At 44.2% G+C, this 13234-nt stretch overlaps 1 protein-coding gene across 1 annotated transcript; it reads right to left on the reverse strand.

Moving 5' to 3' along the window:
* Positions 1 to 910: 910 nt before the first annotated feature.
* RBP7 (retinol binding protein 7) lies at positions 911 to 8642 on the reverse strand. The gene is made up of 4 exons (XM_056543545.1): positions 8495 to 8642; positions 3504 to 3682; positions 2219 to 2320; positions 911 to 1119 (listed from the first exon to the last, which is right to left on the reverse strand). Exons 1-4 carry the CDS (start codon positions 8568 to 8570, stop codon positions 1057 to 1059), a joined length of 420 nt encoding a protein of 139 aa, XP_056399520.1. The 5' UTR covers positions 8571 to 8642; the 3' UTR covers positions 911 to 1056.
* Between the last annotated feature and the right edge of the window lie 4592 nt (positions 8643 to 13234).

Here is a 13234-nt window from a genome sequence, read left to right on the forward strand (position 1 = left end):
TGGAATATTTTTTTTTTTTAAATCAACTGGTACCAGAAAGATAAACAGATTTGTAAATTATGATATAGTGGGAGGGATAGAATATAGACGAGGTACTGCTCAGGTAAACGTAATCCCAGTATGAGGCTCCTAGGCACTTCGGTGTATATTGCAGATGGCTGAGTTCTCGGGTGCAGACTTCAATAGCATGGACAGTAGAACATAAAAAAAAAAAAAAAATTATGAAGTCACACTCAACCGAACAAGTTTTTGCGTGGTGATGCGAAACTAGTAGCCTATCAGTGGTGTGCCCCGCGTCTGAGAGCTTGCCGACTCCCGCTCCCAGCTATGGAATTGTAGCTTCCTTTACTGCTATTCATGTTGGAATAAAATAATTTACCATGCTGAAAACACGTTTGGGTGCGTGAGACTTCATTCATTTTTCTAAATGTTCTACTAGATTTGTAAATTATTTATATTAAAAAATATTTACCCTTCCTGTACTTATTAGCAGCTGTATGCTACACAGGAAATTTTTCTTTTTGAATTTCTTTTTTGTTCACAGTGCTCTCTGCTGACACCTCTGTCTGTATCAGGAACTGTCCAGAGCAGGAGAAAAATCTCCATAGCAAACCTATGCTGCTCTGGACAGTTACTGATATGGGCATTAGGTGTCAGCAGAGAGCACTGTGGACAAGACAAAAGAAAGAAAAAAAAAAAAGAAAAGAATTTCCTCTGTAGCATACAGATGCTATAAAGTACTGGAAGGGTAAAGATTTTTTTTTTATAGAAGTAATTTACAAATCTGTTTAACTTTCTGGCACCAGTCGATTTAAACAAAAATAAAAAATTAAATCCACCGGAGTACCCCTTTAAGCAGCACAAGGGTTCCCCCACCAGCATCTACAATGTATGAACTAGAGCCTTTTTTTTTTTAATAGTATTTTAATAAGCAAATGTAACAGAAATCCCCTCCATCATCATTCATGGTGACTAGTAATTGCCCGATGCAACTAAATGTTCCAGAAATATAAATATTACAGGACTAAAAACTCTACAATCCATTGGGCAGGAACATTAACTGGCCTCAGGCACTCTTCTGTACACTTGCTTACACACCTGATCTTCACAACGTAGTTCCTGTGGGATAAAAAAACAAAACATAATTTTATAATAAAGTGATCCCTAGAACAACTTTTCACTACGCTTAACATCCTAATAAAACTGAGCAGTGCTGCCTGTATTAATGCCAGTTGTACTACACAGCACCCTAGTAGGATCACGCGGAGCCAGAGAAGACTACATTCTTTCTCCTGGGGGGGGGGGGGGGTGTCTACCCACACAGCGTAATCCCACCTCAAATTAAAGCCCATAGACTTCTATGGGATTCCGCACTCCCATAGAAGTCTATGGGCTTTAATTTGAGGTGGAATACTGCAAGCAGAAATTACGCCGTGTGGATAGATCCTTAGGCAGCACAGGTGGGATATTCTGCTCCCAACTGTGCTGCCTTCGGACTCGTGGAAAGTAAAAAAAAAAAAAAAAGTGTAAGACGAATCTTGTAATTTCCCTGGCAGTGGCTTGTTTGTGTGTTTGTCTCTAACAAATATTTTCTAAGAAGCACAAGAATTCATTGCATGTAACTCAGGGCCACATCCAGCTTCTGGAGGGGCCACACCTCATCTTTAGGGCACCAGCTGCACAATCCTGTATGCAGTCACAGCCGAGCATACCAGAGGCCAGTCTAGCAGCTGTGGCCACCCCCTCCCTGTCCTTCTCAATGTGCCTTGGCATACCAGAACCAGCCTACTCTCTCGTCTGTATGCACCCACAGTGGAGCTTACACTGGAATTACTGTGCTCCTACGACCCTCCTAATGGGGAGGATAAAAATATATACACACACACAGGAATTAAAATAATCAAATCCCCCAGAGTCACCCTCTGTCCTCACCACTGGGGTTATCTGTGGATAAGGGTATAGAAATCTTGGAATTAGGATGAGCAGCTCTATGGATCATCATCAATAGGCAAAGCCTGCATAATTACTTCAGTATCATTGTTGATTTGATATAGAATTTGTGTTTTTCTTTTTGTTTTTTAAAGGGGGCACATTGGGCTGAACTGTTGACAAACCAATCTCTTATGTTGATTAGTGTTTCCCCAACCAGGGTGCCTCCAGCTGTTGCAAAGCTACAACTCCCAGCATATTTATTTATATTTATTATTATATTACGTACCAAATGCAGGTCATCACCATCGAGCCAGTGTGTCCACCCTCGATTCTTTTTCTCTCCTTTCTGAACACAGGTGAGGCGCCCATTGTCCAAGGTAACCAGGCTCTGGGGGTGGGAAGAGAAAATAAAACTACTGATCACAAACAACATAAGTGGCATCAAGTTAACTGAACCCCATCACCCCCTTCAGGCATTTATTTCTACCACCTTTGCCATAGTTCAGAAATCGCTTCCGGAACAACAAGTACTGGATCCCAGAACATCCAAATTCCATCAAACAACTCCACCTGACACATACCAGAGTGCCTCCGGTTGTTGCAAAACTACAACTCCCAGAGGGTTGGGAACCACTGAATTATCCAGGACTCTATATGGAATTAACAATTCAACCTGGGGCATCCTATAAATAAGGCCATTACTGTGACAACACTATAGCCGGAAGACAAATTGGATAATAAAAAAAATAAAAAATAATATATGGTGGTGGGGCCAGATTGTATTAACCCCTGGGGAAATATGTTAACCCCTAGTGTTCGTGACACCAGAGTGGTTTTTGGTACTGGAACCAGACTTACAGGTCCTTGAGACAACATCTCACAGTTCCTCTGCTCCATCTATACATTAAAGCAGTATATTTTAAATAAATATATATATACACACATACATACACACACACACACATTCTGGAAACCGGGGGGGGGGGGGGTGGGGGGTATCAGAACAGAGTCTATACAGCAAGTCCGAGACAAAAAAATATATAAATTTTTTTTTAAATATAAATATAAGATGAAGTGTTGTCCTATCACATAACTGATGAGATTTTACTGGAAAGTTTCTGAATAAACGACTTACGAGAAGTCATAACCCAGGTTATTAGAAGGGATAGATCTTTGTTAGGGTTGTGCTGCCACCTGCAGGTCTGTAATCAAATTGTTCAGCTGAATACAGTGACACCTTTTTTTGTGCATTGAAGTAGTCTTTCAATAAATAGCAACAATCATAGATTTATTACTCATTTTAAGATAGGGATGTGACACACTGTAACAAGCCCTGCACCAGCGTAAGAATTGGGGGGGGGGGGAAAGAGAACCATTTTGATTTAGACCAGTGGACCAACGGCTGTCCGGACATGGTGGCAATTGTAGTTTTGCAGCAGCTCGAGGGCCAGAGTTTGGAAACCACTGGTCTAGATAGTCCAATGTCATATTAGACATCACATGTAAATGCCACCCAAGGACCCTGAAGGCCCAAATCTATCTTTGGTTACCCCATCTTACTCTAGCTATACCTTGAATTTTCGGTTATCCAGGCCCTTTGTGTCTTCCTCAAACTCCTGCCCCAGTGTAAACTGAACCCGATAACTGCGCAGGCTGCTTGTCGTGCGGATTATGAAGGAGTCTCCAGTTTGTTCTATGATTTTTTGAGGCTTGATAAATTTTGCCAAGTTCCTGGTGACAATATCAATACCTGCAACCAATGGAAAGACAGGATTCTGATTACACAATGATAAAGAGTTCTCTATATTACTCTTTCGCTTTAAGATCTCTGCTTGTTGTCAACACATGAAAAAAAAAAAAATAAATAAATAAATAATTGTTCATCCAGCAGCTATACAGAATTAAATTGTAACAAATCTTAAACTATGCATAGACTGGATAGTCTGTATTCCAGATCAATGCATTGTTAGAAGGTGAACATCAAGGGGTATTATTATTGCAAATTGTTAGCTCCTAGCTACAGGATAGGACACAACAAGGGCCAGAGAGTAACAGCAGGCCGGCATACACTTTAGGCCTCGTTCACCATTGCTGTCCGATTCCACTATTCAGAGTTTCATCAGCAATCCGGCCAGAAGGACGGGAGTTTAGCAGAGAAAAAAAATAAAAATTAGTAAAAAGCACTATTTTTTTCTCTCTGCTAAAATCCTGTAAAATTACCAGGTCACCAACGTACCCCATGCAAGTGAATAGTAGCCGTTTGCATCCAAGACGATGACTCTTAACGGGTCGGTGCAAATGGCAGTGTGAACCTAGCCTTAGTTTCATGTGTATGAGCACCTTAAGGGTGCATTCACACTTGCGTATTTACTGATGCAGATCTGCTGCAGCAGCTTTTGCTGCCCATTGAAGTCAATGGGCAGCAAAATCTCCAGCAGCAAATCTGCTGCAGATCTGCAGTAAAAATATGCACGTGTGAACGCACCCTCAGGCTAAGTTTCCACCCCCTTCCCGCTCAAAAAAAAAATATCTCCATACAGTTCTATGGGGAATGTGGGGAGTCATGAATGCTCCCTCCCCGCTTTTCCCATAGAGATGTATGGAGGAGACGTGACGGCCGCAACGTCATGCTGCGGCTGGCACGCCCCCTGCACGGGAGAGCCGCGGCCCCGTACAGGAGATCGCCGGGGGCCCCCAGCGTTCAAACACTCATCCCCCATCTTGAAGATAGGGGGATAAGTGTTTGTAACGCTGCAGATGTCCTTTAACTAATTGCTGGCCTGGCACATAGCATTCAGCCCAGCAAGGGGTTATAGTTAACCAGTGATCAATAGAGATCACCGATTTACTGTATATTCTTGCTGGGCAGGAAGTAAACAATGTATACCTCCTGCCCAGTATGAGCTGTGCCCTTGGCTCTATAACTGCAGGCACAGCTCAGCTATGAGCAGGCACTCCCATCAGTATAGTGACAGGAGTCCAGGCTCCTGTATAGTATACAGCTGACTGAGGCAAGTAGTGAGGCCATTCAATGCCTGAGGCAGACATCACTGTGGCTGCTGATTGGATGAAAAGGCATGTGATGTCACATCCCCAAACCCAGAAGTGCAGGACAGCGGGTTTCTGTAACACCTGCAGCATACTCATGGTCACCACACTTAAACGCCTTAATATGACCGCTACAGCTACATCCTTGTACAGTTTAGCAAACCAGCAACACTAGAGGGGGAATTACGGCTTCTGATGTATGCAGCTTACTGAATATTGTCTAGACTGGAAACATTGTAACCCAGTCACGCCATCTTGTGCGTAAACGACAGGTTGGGAGAACAATGCTTGGAGTGCATAGGGTTAATAAGCACAGTGACATCTATGGTGCCTCAGTAATGTGTGTGGCTGACTATACATAGTCCTGGCTCACCCTACAGCGCCCTCTATACTATAGATACAGACCCTAGGGTAGTGCCCGCTGCCCCTATACAGCAGGTGATTTAGGTCGTAGATCCCTCTCTGGAGGCAGCTCGCACTCTCCCTGGCTGATCGTGGCGTCTACAATTATAGGAACGGATTATAAACTGCTCCAGTGACTCACTTGTTTATGGTGAAGACAATCTGTTGTTCTCACAGGAGAGATCAGGAATTGTATGAAAATCATAGAGCAGTGTTTCCTAACCAGGGTGCCTCCAGCAGTTGCAAAACCACAACTCCCAGCATGCCCAGACAGCCTTCAGCTGTCTGGGCATGCTGGGAGTTGTAGTTTTGTAACAGCTGGAGGCCCCCTGGTTGGGAAACACTGCCATAGACATTTAGGCCCATAGCTCCCCTGGGTCTGTTACTCCTCAGAAATCTATAACTTGGGTAAATACAATTAGCAAACAAGGGTGTCCAGGCTTAAAAAAAATAAAATAAATAAATAATCGGGATCCAATTAAATACAGAGCAGGCAATCACTTAACGCATTTCAGGTTCACAAGCCCTTAGTCAGTATCCGATTCAAGCTCAGCGCAATAGTAATACAGCTGATCACAATAGTGATGTCACCATCACGCGACAAGCTGTACTACTAATTTAATGCACTGAGCTCGATAGACTACACACTATGATTAAGGGTTTGTAAACCTGAAATGCGTTAAGCAATTGCCAGCTCTATTTTGTTGGATCCCGCTTTTGATCGCCAGGACATCCTCTCAGGGATCTGGGAGTCTGCAAGAGTCCTTTGTAAACAAATTTGGTCAACGGAATTACCCCAAACAAAACTGCAGGGTCCCCTGTCGAGCTTGTGATCTCATGCATATTGATGCAAGGGAAGGAGAGAGCGACCCAAGGGGCTGGAAACAACTTACTGAAAGCACAGGAGCCGCTTCCATTGCGCAGAACTGAAAGTTAGTATACCCGCAATGAGGACATCGCAAGAATGGCTGAACGTATTGGAACCAGGTAAAAAGCATAGTGAGTGTGTCACCTGATCTATCTATATTTGTTCCCTTTTTGATAAATTTGCTAATTTTTTTTAGCACAAGGACCATAACATTGACAAAAATATGAAAAAAAGTGAAGGGGTCTAAAAACTTTCCGTATGCATTATATATTGCACAGAAGGTTTAAGGATGTGTGTGTCTATACTCTGTAGGTGTTCATTGTTTCGTTTTAGTTTGTTTTATATTTTTTATTAAAAGAACTACAGGATAAGTCATGTAATGTGTGTACAAAGTGACCTCACCAGCAGAATAGTGAGTACAGCTCTGGAGTATAATACAGGATATAACTCAGGATCAGTACAGGATAAGTAATGTAATGTATGTACACAGTGACCTCACCAGCAGAATAGTGAGTACAGCTCTGGAGTATAATACAGGATATAACTCAGGATCAGTACAGGATAAGTAATGTAATGCATGTACACAGTGATCTCACCAGCAGAATAGTGAGTACAGCTCTGGGGTATAATACAGGATATAACTCAGGATCAGTACAGGATAAGTAATGTAATGTATGTACACAGTGACCTCACCAGCAGAATAGTGAGTACAATACAGGATATAACTCAGGATCAGTACAGGATAAGTAATGTAATGTATGTACACAGTGACCACACCAGCAGAATAGTGAGTACAGCTCTGGAGTATAATACAGGATACAACTAAGGATCAGTACAGGATAAGTAATGTAATGTATGTACACAGTGACTCCACCAGCAGAATAGTGAGTACAGCTCTGGAGTATAATACCGGATATAACTCAGGATCAGTACAGGATAAGTAATGTAATGTATGCACACAGTGACCACACCAGCAGAATAGTGAGTACAGCTCTGGAGTATAATACCGGATATAACTCAGGATCAGTACAGGATAAGTAATGTATGTACACAGTGACCTCACCAGCAGAATAGTGAGTACAATACAGAATAATTAATGTATATACACACACACACAGTGACTACCGGATTTGCTAAAGACCTATTGAAGGCAACGGGTAGCAAATCAACAAGCGAAATTCCCGCTGTGGAAAACCTGTAGCTGATTATATACACACGTGAACGTACCCTGATACGGTATGTATCTCAGGATCAGAACAGCATAAGTAATTACACATTGACTTCAGCAAAAGGATGAAATTAAAAATCAGTACAATAAGGTTCAAACTGAACAGGAGTTGAACTTTAAGTTGTAGTCTTCCTATAGTGATATAAAGTAGTAAATACGGTTATTAAATATTTGTCATGTAAAAAGTTTTGATTGTTCATAGTCTGGGCATTAAGACCACCAACGACCATTAAAACAAGCAAGCGGTTGTGCGCTTCACTCCCCAGCTCACTGCAATCGCTATTATAAACTGCAGCAAGCCAGGGGGTGAAGCGCACATCTCTGTACATCCCCCAGCTTGTTCCATCAGTCTTTTTCAAAAGTTGTTAACTAAGCAGATACACAATATTCAGTTGATAAAATCAGCTAGATACAAAGTATTAATTTTACCCATTTGTAATAAAAATCGGAAACATTTCATGAGCCTGCATGGAAGGTGTGTGCGCAACTATGCTCAAAAGGGCCTATTCACATGAGATTTCATGGCTCCATAGGCTCTATACTTTGGAATATTGTTTTAATTTTTTTTTAAAAGACACTCTATTCCAACATATACCGTGGCGTACCTGGAGCACCACCAAAAACAATAGATCAAAGTTAATCTAGCACACTTTTAATCCTGCAAAAACAGACTGATTAGATTTCCTATTAAAATTATACGGCCATGCTGCTGCAAAACTACAACTCCCAGCATGCCTGGACAGCCATCGGCTGTCCAGGCATGCAGGGAGTTGTAGTTTTGCAACAGCTGAAGGCACACTGGTTGGGAAACACTGCTCTACAGTAAATAATGGAGAGGGCAATATACTGGAGTTTGCAATAAACCAGGTGAATGTTACAACAACCTGTAGTGACCTGGAAAGCACTGAGGTCACCTGCCCCCTAGTGGAGACATCTGTATGAGGAGCAAAAAAGCTAACATAACCCCCTAAACCCCTATTAAAAATAGGTAAATGTCATGGTCTTCATCCACTTACCCAGGCTCTGCATAAAGCGGTCAAAGTTTTCATTGCTGACCATGTTCCAGGTGCCACTGAAGTCTGGTGGAGCCATGAGGGCAGGGGGTACCGATGACTGCTGGACCTGAGGAGCTATGGACTCTCCCCACAACCAGCACTTATATACCCATTGTGGAGGAGTGTCTCAGCTCAGCAGGGAGGGCCATGCACAATGCTGCTGACTTTAACCCTTTCTCTCCTGTTTGTTCATTCACCCTGGGCTGAGAAGGGGTTAAACGCTGACAAATTTTTTTATTTATGTATTTTTTGCAATACATATTAAAAAAAAAGATTATTACAATTGCTTGAAAAAGAACAATACATGTATATACATTGTCATCAATAATGTCACTCAAGTGTCAGTGTGTCACTATCCTGTACCCCAAGTGTCACTATCCAGTACCCCAAGTGTCACTATCCTGTACCCCAAGTGTCACTCTCCTGTACCCCAAGCGTCACTATCCTGTACCCCAAGTGTCATTATCCTGTACCCCAAGTGTCATTGTCCTGTACCCCAAGTGTTATTATCCTGTACCCCAAGTGTCATTATCCTGTACCCCAAGTGTTATCATCCTGTACCCCAAGTGTTATTATCCTGTACCCCAAGTGTAATCATCCTGTACCCCAAGTGTCATCATCCTGTACCCCAAGTGTCATCATCCTGTACCCCGAGTGTCACTATCCTGTACCCCAAGTGTTATTATCCTGTACCCCAAGTGTCACTATCCTGTACCCCAAGTGTTATTATCCTGTACCCCAAGTGTTATCATCCTGTACCCCAAGTGTCATCATCCTGTACCCCGAGTGTCACTGTCCTGTACCCCGAGTGTTATTGTCCTGTACCCCAAGTGTCACTATCCTGTACCCCAAGTGTTATTATCCTGTACCCCAAGTGTCACTATCCTGTACCCCAAGTGTTATTATCCTATACCCCAAGTGTCACTATCCTGTACCCCAAGTGTCATTATCCTGTACCCCAAGTGTTATCATCCTGTATCCCAAGTGTCATTATCCTGTACCCCAAGTGTCACTATCCTGTACCCCAAGTGTCACTATCCTGTACCCCAAGTGTTATTGTCCTGTACCCCAAGTGCCAATATCCTGTACACCAAGTGTTATCATCCTGTACCCCAAGTGTTATCATCCTGTACCCCAAGTGTTATTATCCTGTACCCCAAGTGTTATTATTCTGTACCCCAAGTGTCATTATGCTGTACCCCAAGTGTCACTATCCTGTACCCCAAGAGTTATTATCCTGTACCCCAAGTGTCATTGTCCTGTACCCCAAGGGTCATTATCCTGTACCCCAAGTGTCATTATCCTCTACCCCAAGTGTCACTATCCTGTACCCCAAGTGTCACTGTCCTGTGCCCCAAGTGTCATTATCCTGTACCTCAAGTGTTATTTTCCTGTACCTCAAGTGTCATTATCCTGTACCCCAACAGTTATCATCCTGTACCCCAAGAGTCATTGTTCTGTACCCCAAGAGTCATTGTCCTGTACCCCAAGGGTTATTATCCTGTACCCCAAGTATTATCCTGTACCCCAAGTGTCACTATCCTGTACCCCAAGTGTTATTATCCTGTACCCCAAGTATCATTATCCTATATCCCAAATGTCACTATCCTGCACCCCAAGTGTCAATATCCTGTACCCCAAGTGTCAATATCCTGTACCCCAAGTGTTATCATCCTGTACCCCAAGTGTCATTATCCTGTACCCCAAGTGTCGTTATCCTGTACCCCAAGTGTCGTTATCCTGTACCCCAAGTGTCACTATCCTGTACCCCAAGTGTCATTATCCTGTACCCCAAGTGTTATCATCCTGTACCCCAAGTGTTATTTCCTGTACCCCAAGTGTCGTTATCCTGTACCCCAAGTGTCGTTATCCTGTACCCCAAGTGTCATTATCCTTTACCCCAAGGGTTATTATCCTGTACCCCAAGTGTCCTTATCCTGTACCCCAAGTGTCATTATCCTGTACCCCAAGTGTCACTATCCTGTACCCCAAGTGTCATTGTCCTGTACCCCAAGTGTTATTATCCTGTACCCCAAGTGTCACTATCCTGTACCCCAAGTTTTAGTGTCCTGTACCCCAAGTATTATTATCCTGTACCCCAAGTGTCATTATCCTGTACCCCAAGTGTCATTGTCCTGTACCCCAAGTGTTATCATCCTGTACCCCAAGTGTCACTATCCTGTACCCCAAGTGTCATTGCCCTGTACCCCAAGTGTCATTATCCTGTACCCCAAGTGTCATTATCCTGTACCCCAAGTGTTATCACCCTGTACCCCAAGTGTTATCATCCTGTACCCCAAGTGTTATCATCCTGTACCCCAAGTGTCACTATCCTGTACCCCAAGTGTCACTGTCCTGTACCCCAAGTGTCACTAGCCTGTACCCCAAGTGTCATTATCCTGTACCCCAAGTGTCATTATCCTGTACCCCAAGTGTCACTATCCTGTACCCCAAGTGTCACTATCCTGTACACCAAGTGTCATTATCCTGTACCCCAAGTGTTATCATCCTGTACCCCAAGTGTCACTATCCTGTACCCCAAGTGTTATTATCCTGTACCCCAAGTGTTATCATCCTGTACCCCAAGTGTTATCATCCTGTACCCCAAGTGTCACTATCCTGTACACCAAGTGTTATTATCCTGTACCCCAAGTGTTATTATCCTGTACCCCAAGTGTTATTATCCTGTACCCCAAGTCTTATTATCCTGGACCTCAGGTGTCAGTGTGTTGTTAGTATTTCAGTCCTGCAGAATGTCTGATATACAGATATATATGGGTTTGGCCACACGTCCATCTTGTTGTCTTCTTTTACCCTGAAGCTCTTGTGCTTACAGTTCCGGACTCTAGGTTTATCCTGCAGTTCATGGGGTGCACTGTATATACCAGTAGTAGATCTAGTTAATGTGTCGTGTACAGCAGTATATGAGGTCCAGGGTTGTCCAGCGAATCCTTATTTGTCTGACCTGTTAAATACAGACAGGATTGTGGAGTTTACCCTACTTGGCATTACTCCGCGGCTGCATGGTGTGAGAGGGCAGAGACATAACATCCAATAGCAGAGGTCTGCACACTGGTAAGAGGTTTCTCTGGTTCATGCAGGCTGATGTAATAACCCGGGGACATAATACAATGATACAGTAAGAGCTATTAAGTCTTAATATCAAGCATGTTCTCTATGTATTGGAGACCTGGGAAGGTGGCATAAAAAAAACAGGGGCATATCTATAGGGCAGTGTTCCCAAAAATGTGGCTCTCCAGCTGTTACATACTACAAATCCCATCATGCCCTTATGTGGTGGTCACTGGGATGATGAGGGTAGTAGTCCCTGAAGTGTATTGTCAAATAGCTAACTCCAGAATATAAAAATTGTCCCCCATACTGCCGCAGTAAAAAAAATAAAGATGTACATACCTTCCTCCGCTCCCCCGGGGCCTCCGGTAACCAGCTCTGGTCTCCGCCGCGATCCTCTTCCCGGTTGCTGGTGGTCGGCGAGTCATACTGCGCTCAGCCAATCACCGGCCACAGTGAAGTCCCGACTCGGACAGCGATAGGCTGAGCGGCAGTGTGACGTTTTCGGCCCCCGGCAGCAGGTGCCGGTGTAGTGAAGAATTGTGTGTCCTGAAGCGTTTTCACACTGCCGCTCAGCCTATCGCCGGCCGGTGATTGGCTGAGCGCAGTATGACTCTCTGACCACCGGCAACCAGGAAGAGGATCGCAGCGGAGACCGGAGACGGTTACCGGAGGCCCCGGGGGGAGCGGAGGAAGGTATGTACATCTTTATCTTTTTACTGCCGGCAGTATGGGGGACAATTTTTATATTTTGGAGTTCTCCTTTTAACTCAAAGTCCATTTTTTTATTTTTTTTTAAAATGGAGCAGATCCTTACACAAAGCCCAGAAAAGAGAATTCTCAAAGTCAAGGTTTCTTGAAATAACTTTACTTAAAGGGGTACTCCCCCCCCTAGACATCTTATCCCCGTGATCTCCCTGCTGCACTCGATGTTCGTTTAGAGTGTCGGATGCAGCGCCAGAGGCTCGTGACGTCACGGCCACGCCCTGCTCGTGATGTCATGGCCACGCCCACTCAATACAACTCTATGGGAGGGGGCGTAAAGGCCGTCATGCCCCCTCTCATAGACTTGCATTGAGGGGTGTGGCCGTGATGTCATGGGCGTGGCCGTGACGTCACAAGCCTCTGTCCCGCATCGCCAGTCATCTGGCATGGTGCGAAGTTCTTTTCGTACACCGGATGTCTGGGGTACCGCAGCCAGTAGCGGGACCCCGTGATCAGACATCTTATCCCCTATTCCTTTGGATAGGGGATAAGATGTCTAGGGGCGGAGTACCCCTTTAACTCCTGATGCAGTTCAATACAGTACAGACACTTTGAATGGACCCTGTATAGTTGAGGAACTCCAGTACTGGACAACTTATCCCCGATCCACAGGATAGGGGATATGATGTCTGATCGCGGGGGGGGTCTGACTGCTGGGACCCCCAGCTTTTTCCGGCCTGGCCCCCTGGCATTCTGAACATTCATGTCTATGGTAGAGACACAGATACAGCGTTCGAGAATCTCTGGTTCTCCCATAGAGATACATGGAGGGGGTGTGATGATCACCGCTCCATGCATGTGGATTACCGGGGTGCCAGGCAGGAAATCATGGGGGGTCCCAGCAGTCTGATCCCCACAATCAGA

This window comes from Hyla sarda, chromosome 10 (genome assembly GCF_029499605.1).
Source record: "Hyla sarda isolate aHylSar1 chromosome 10, aHylSar1.hap1, whole genome shotgun sequence".
In the NCBI taxonomy this organism is placed as follows: domain Eukaryota; kingdom Metazoa; phylum Chordata; class Amphibia; order Anura; family Hylidae; genus Hyla; species Hyla sarda.

Coding starts and splice junctions, on each gene's coding strand:
- RBP7 (XM_056543545.1), bottom strand. CDS start 8,570: ATGGCTCCACCAGACTTCAGTGGCACCTGGAACATGGTCAGCAATGAA. Junction 3,683..8,494: donor CCGCTTTATGCAGAGCCTGG/GTAAGTGGATGA, acceptor CATTGGTTGCAG/GTATTGATATTGTCACCAGG. Junction 2,321..3,503: donor TGGATAACCGAAAATTCAAG/GTATAGCTAGAG, acceptor TCCCACCCCCAG/AGCCTGGTTACCTTGGACAA.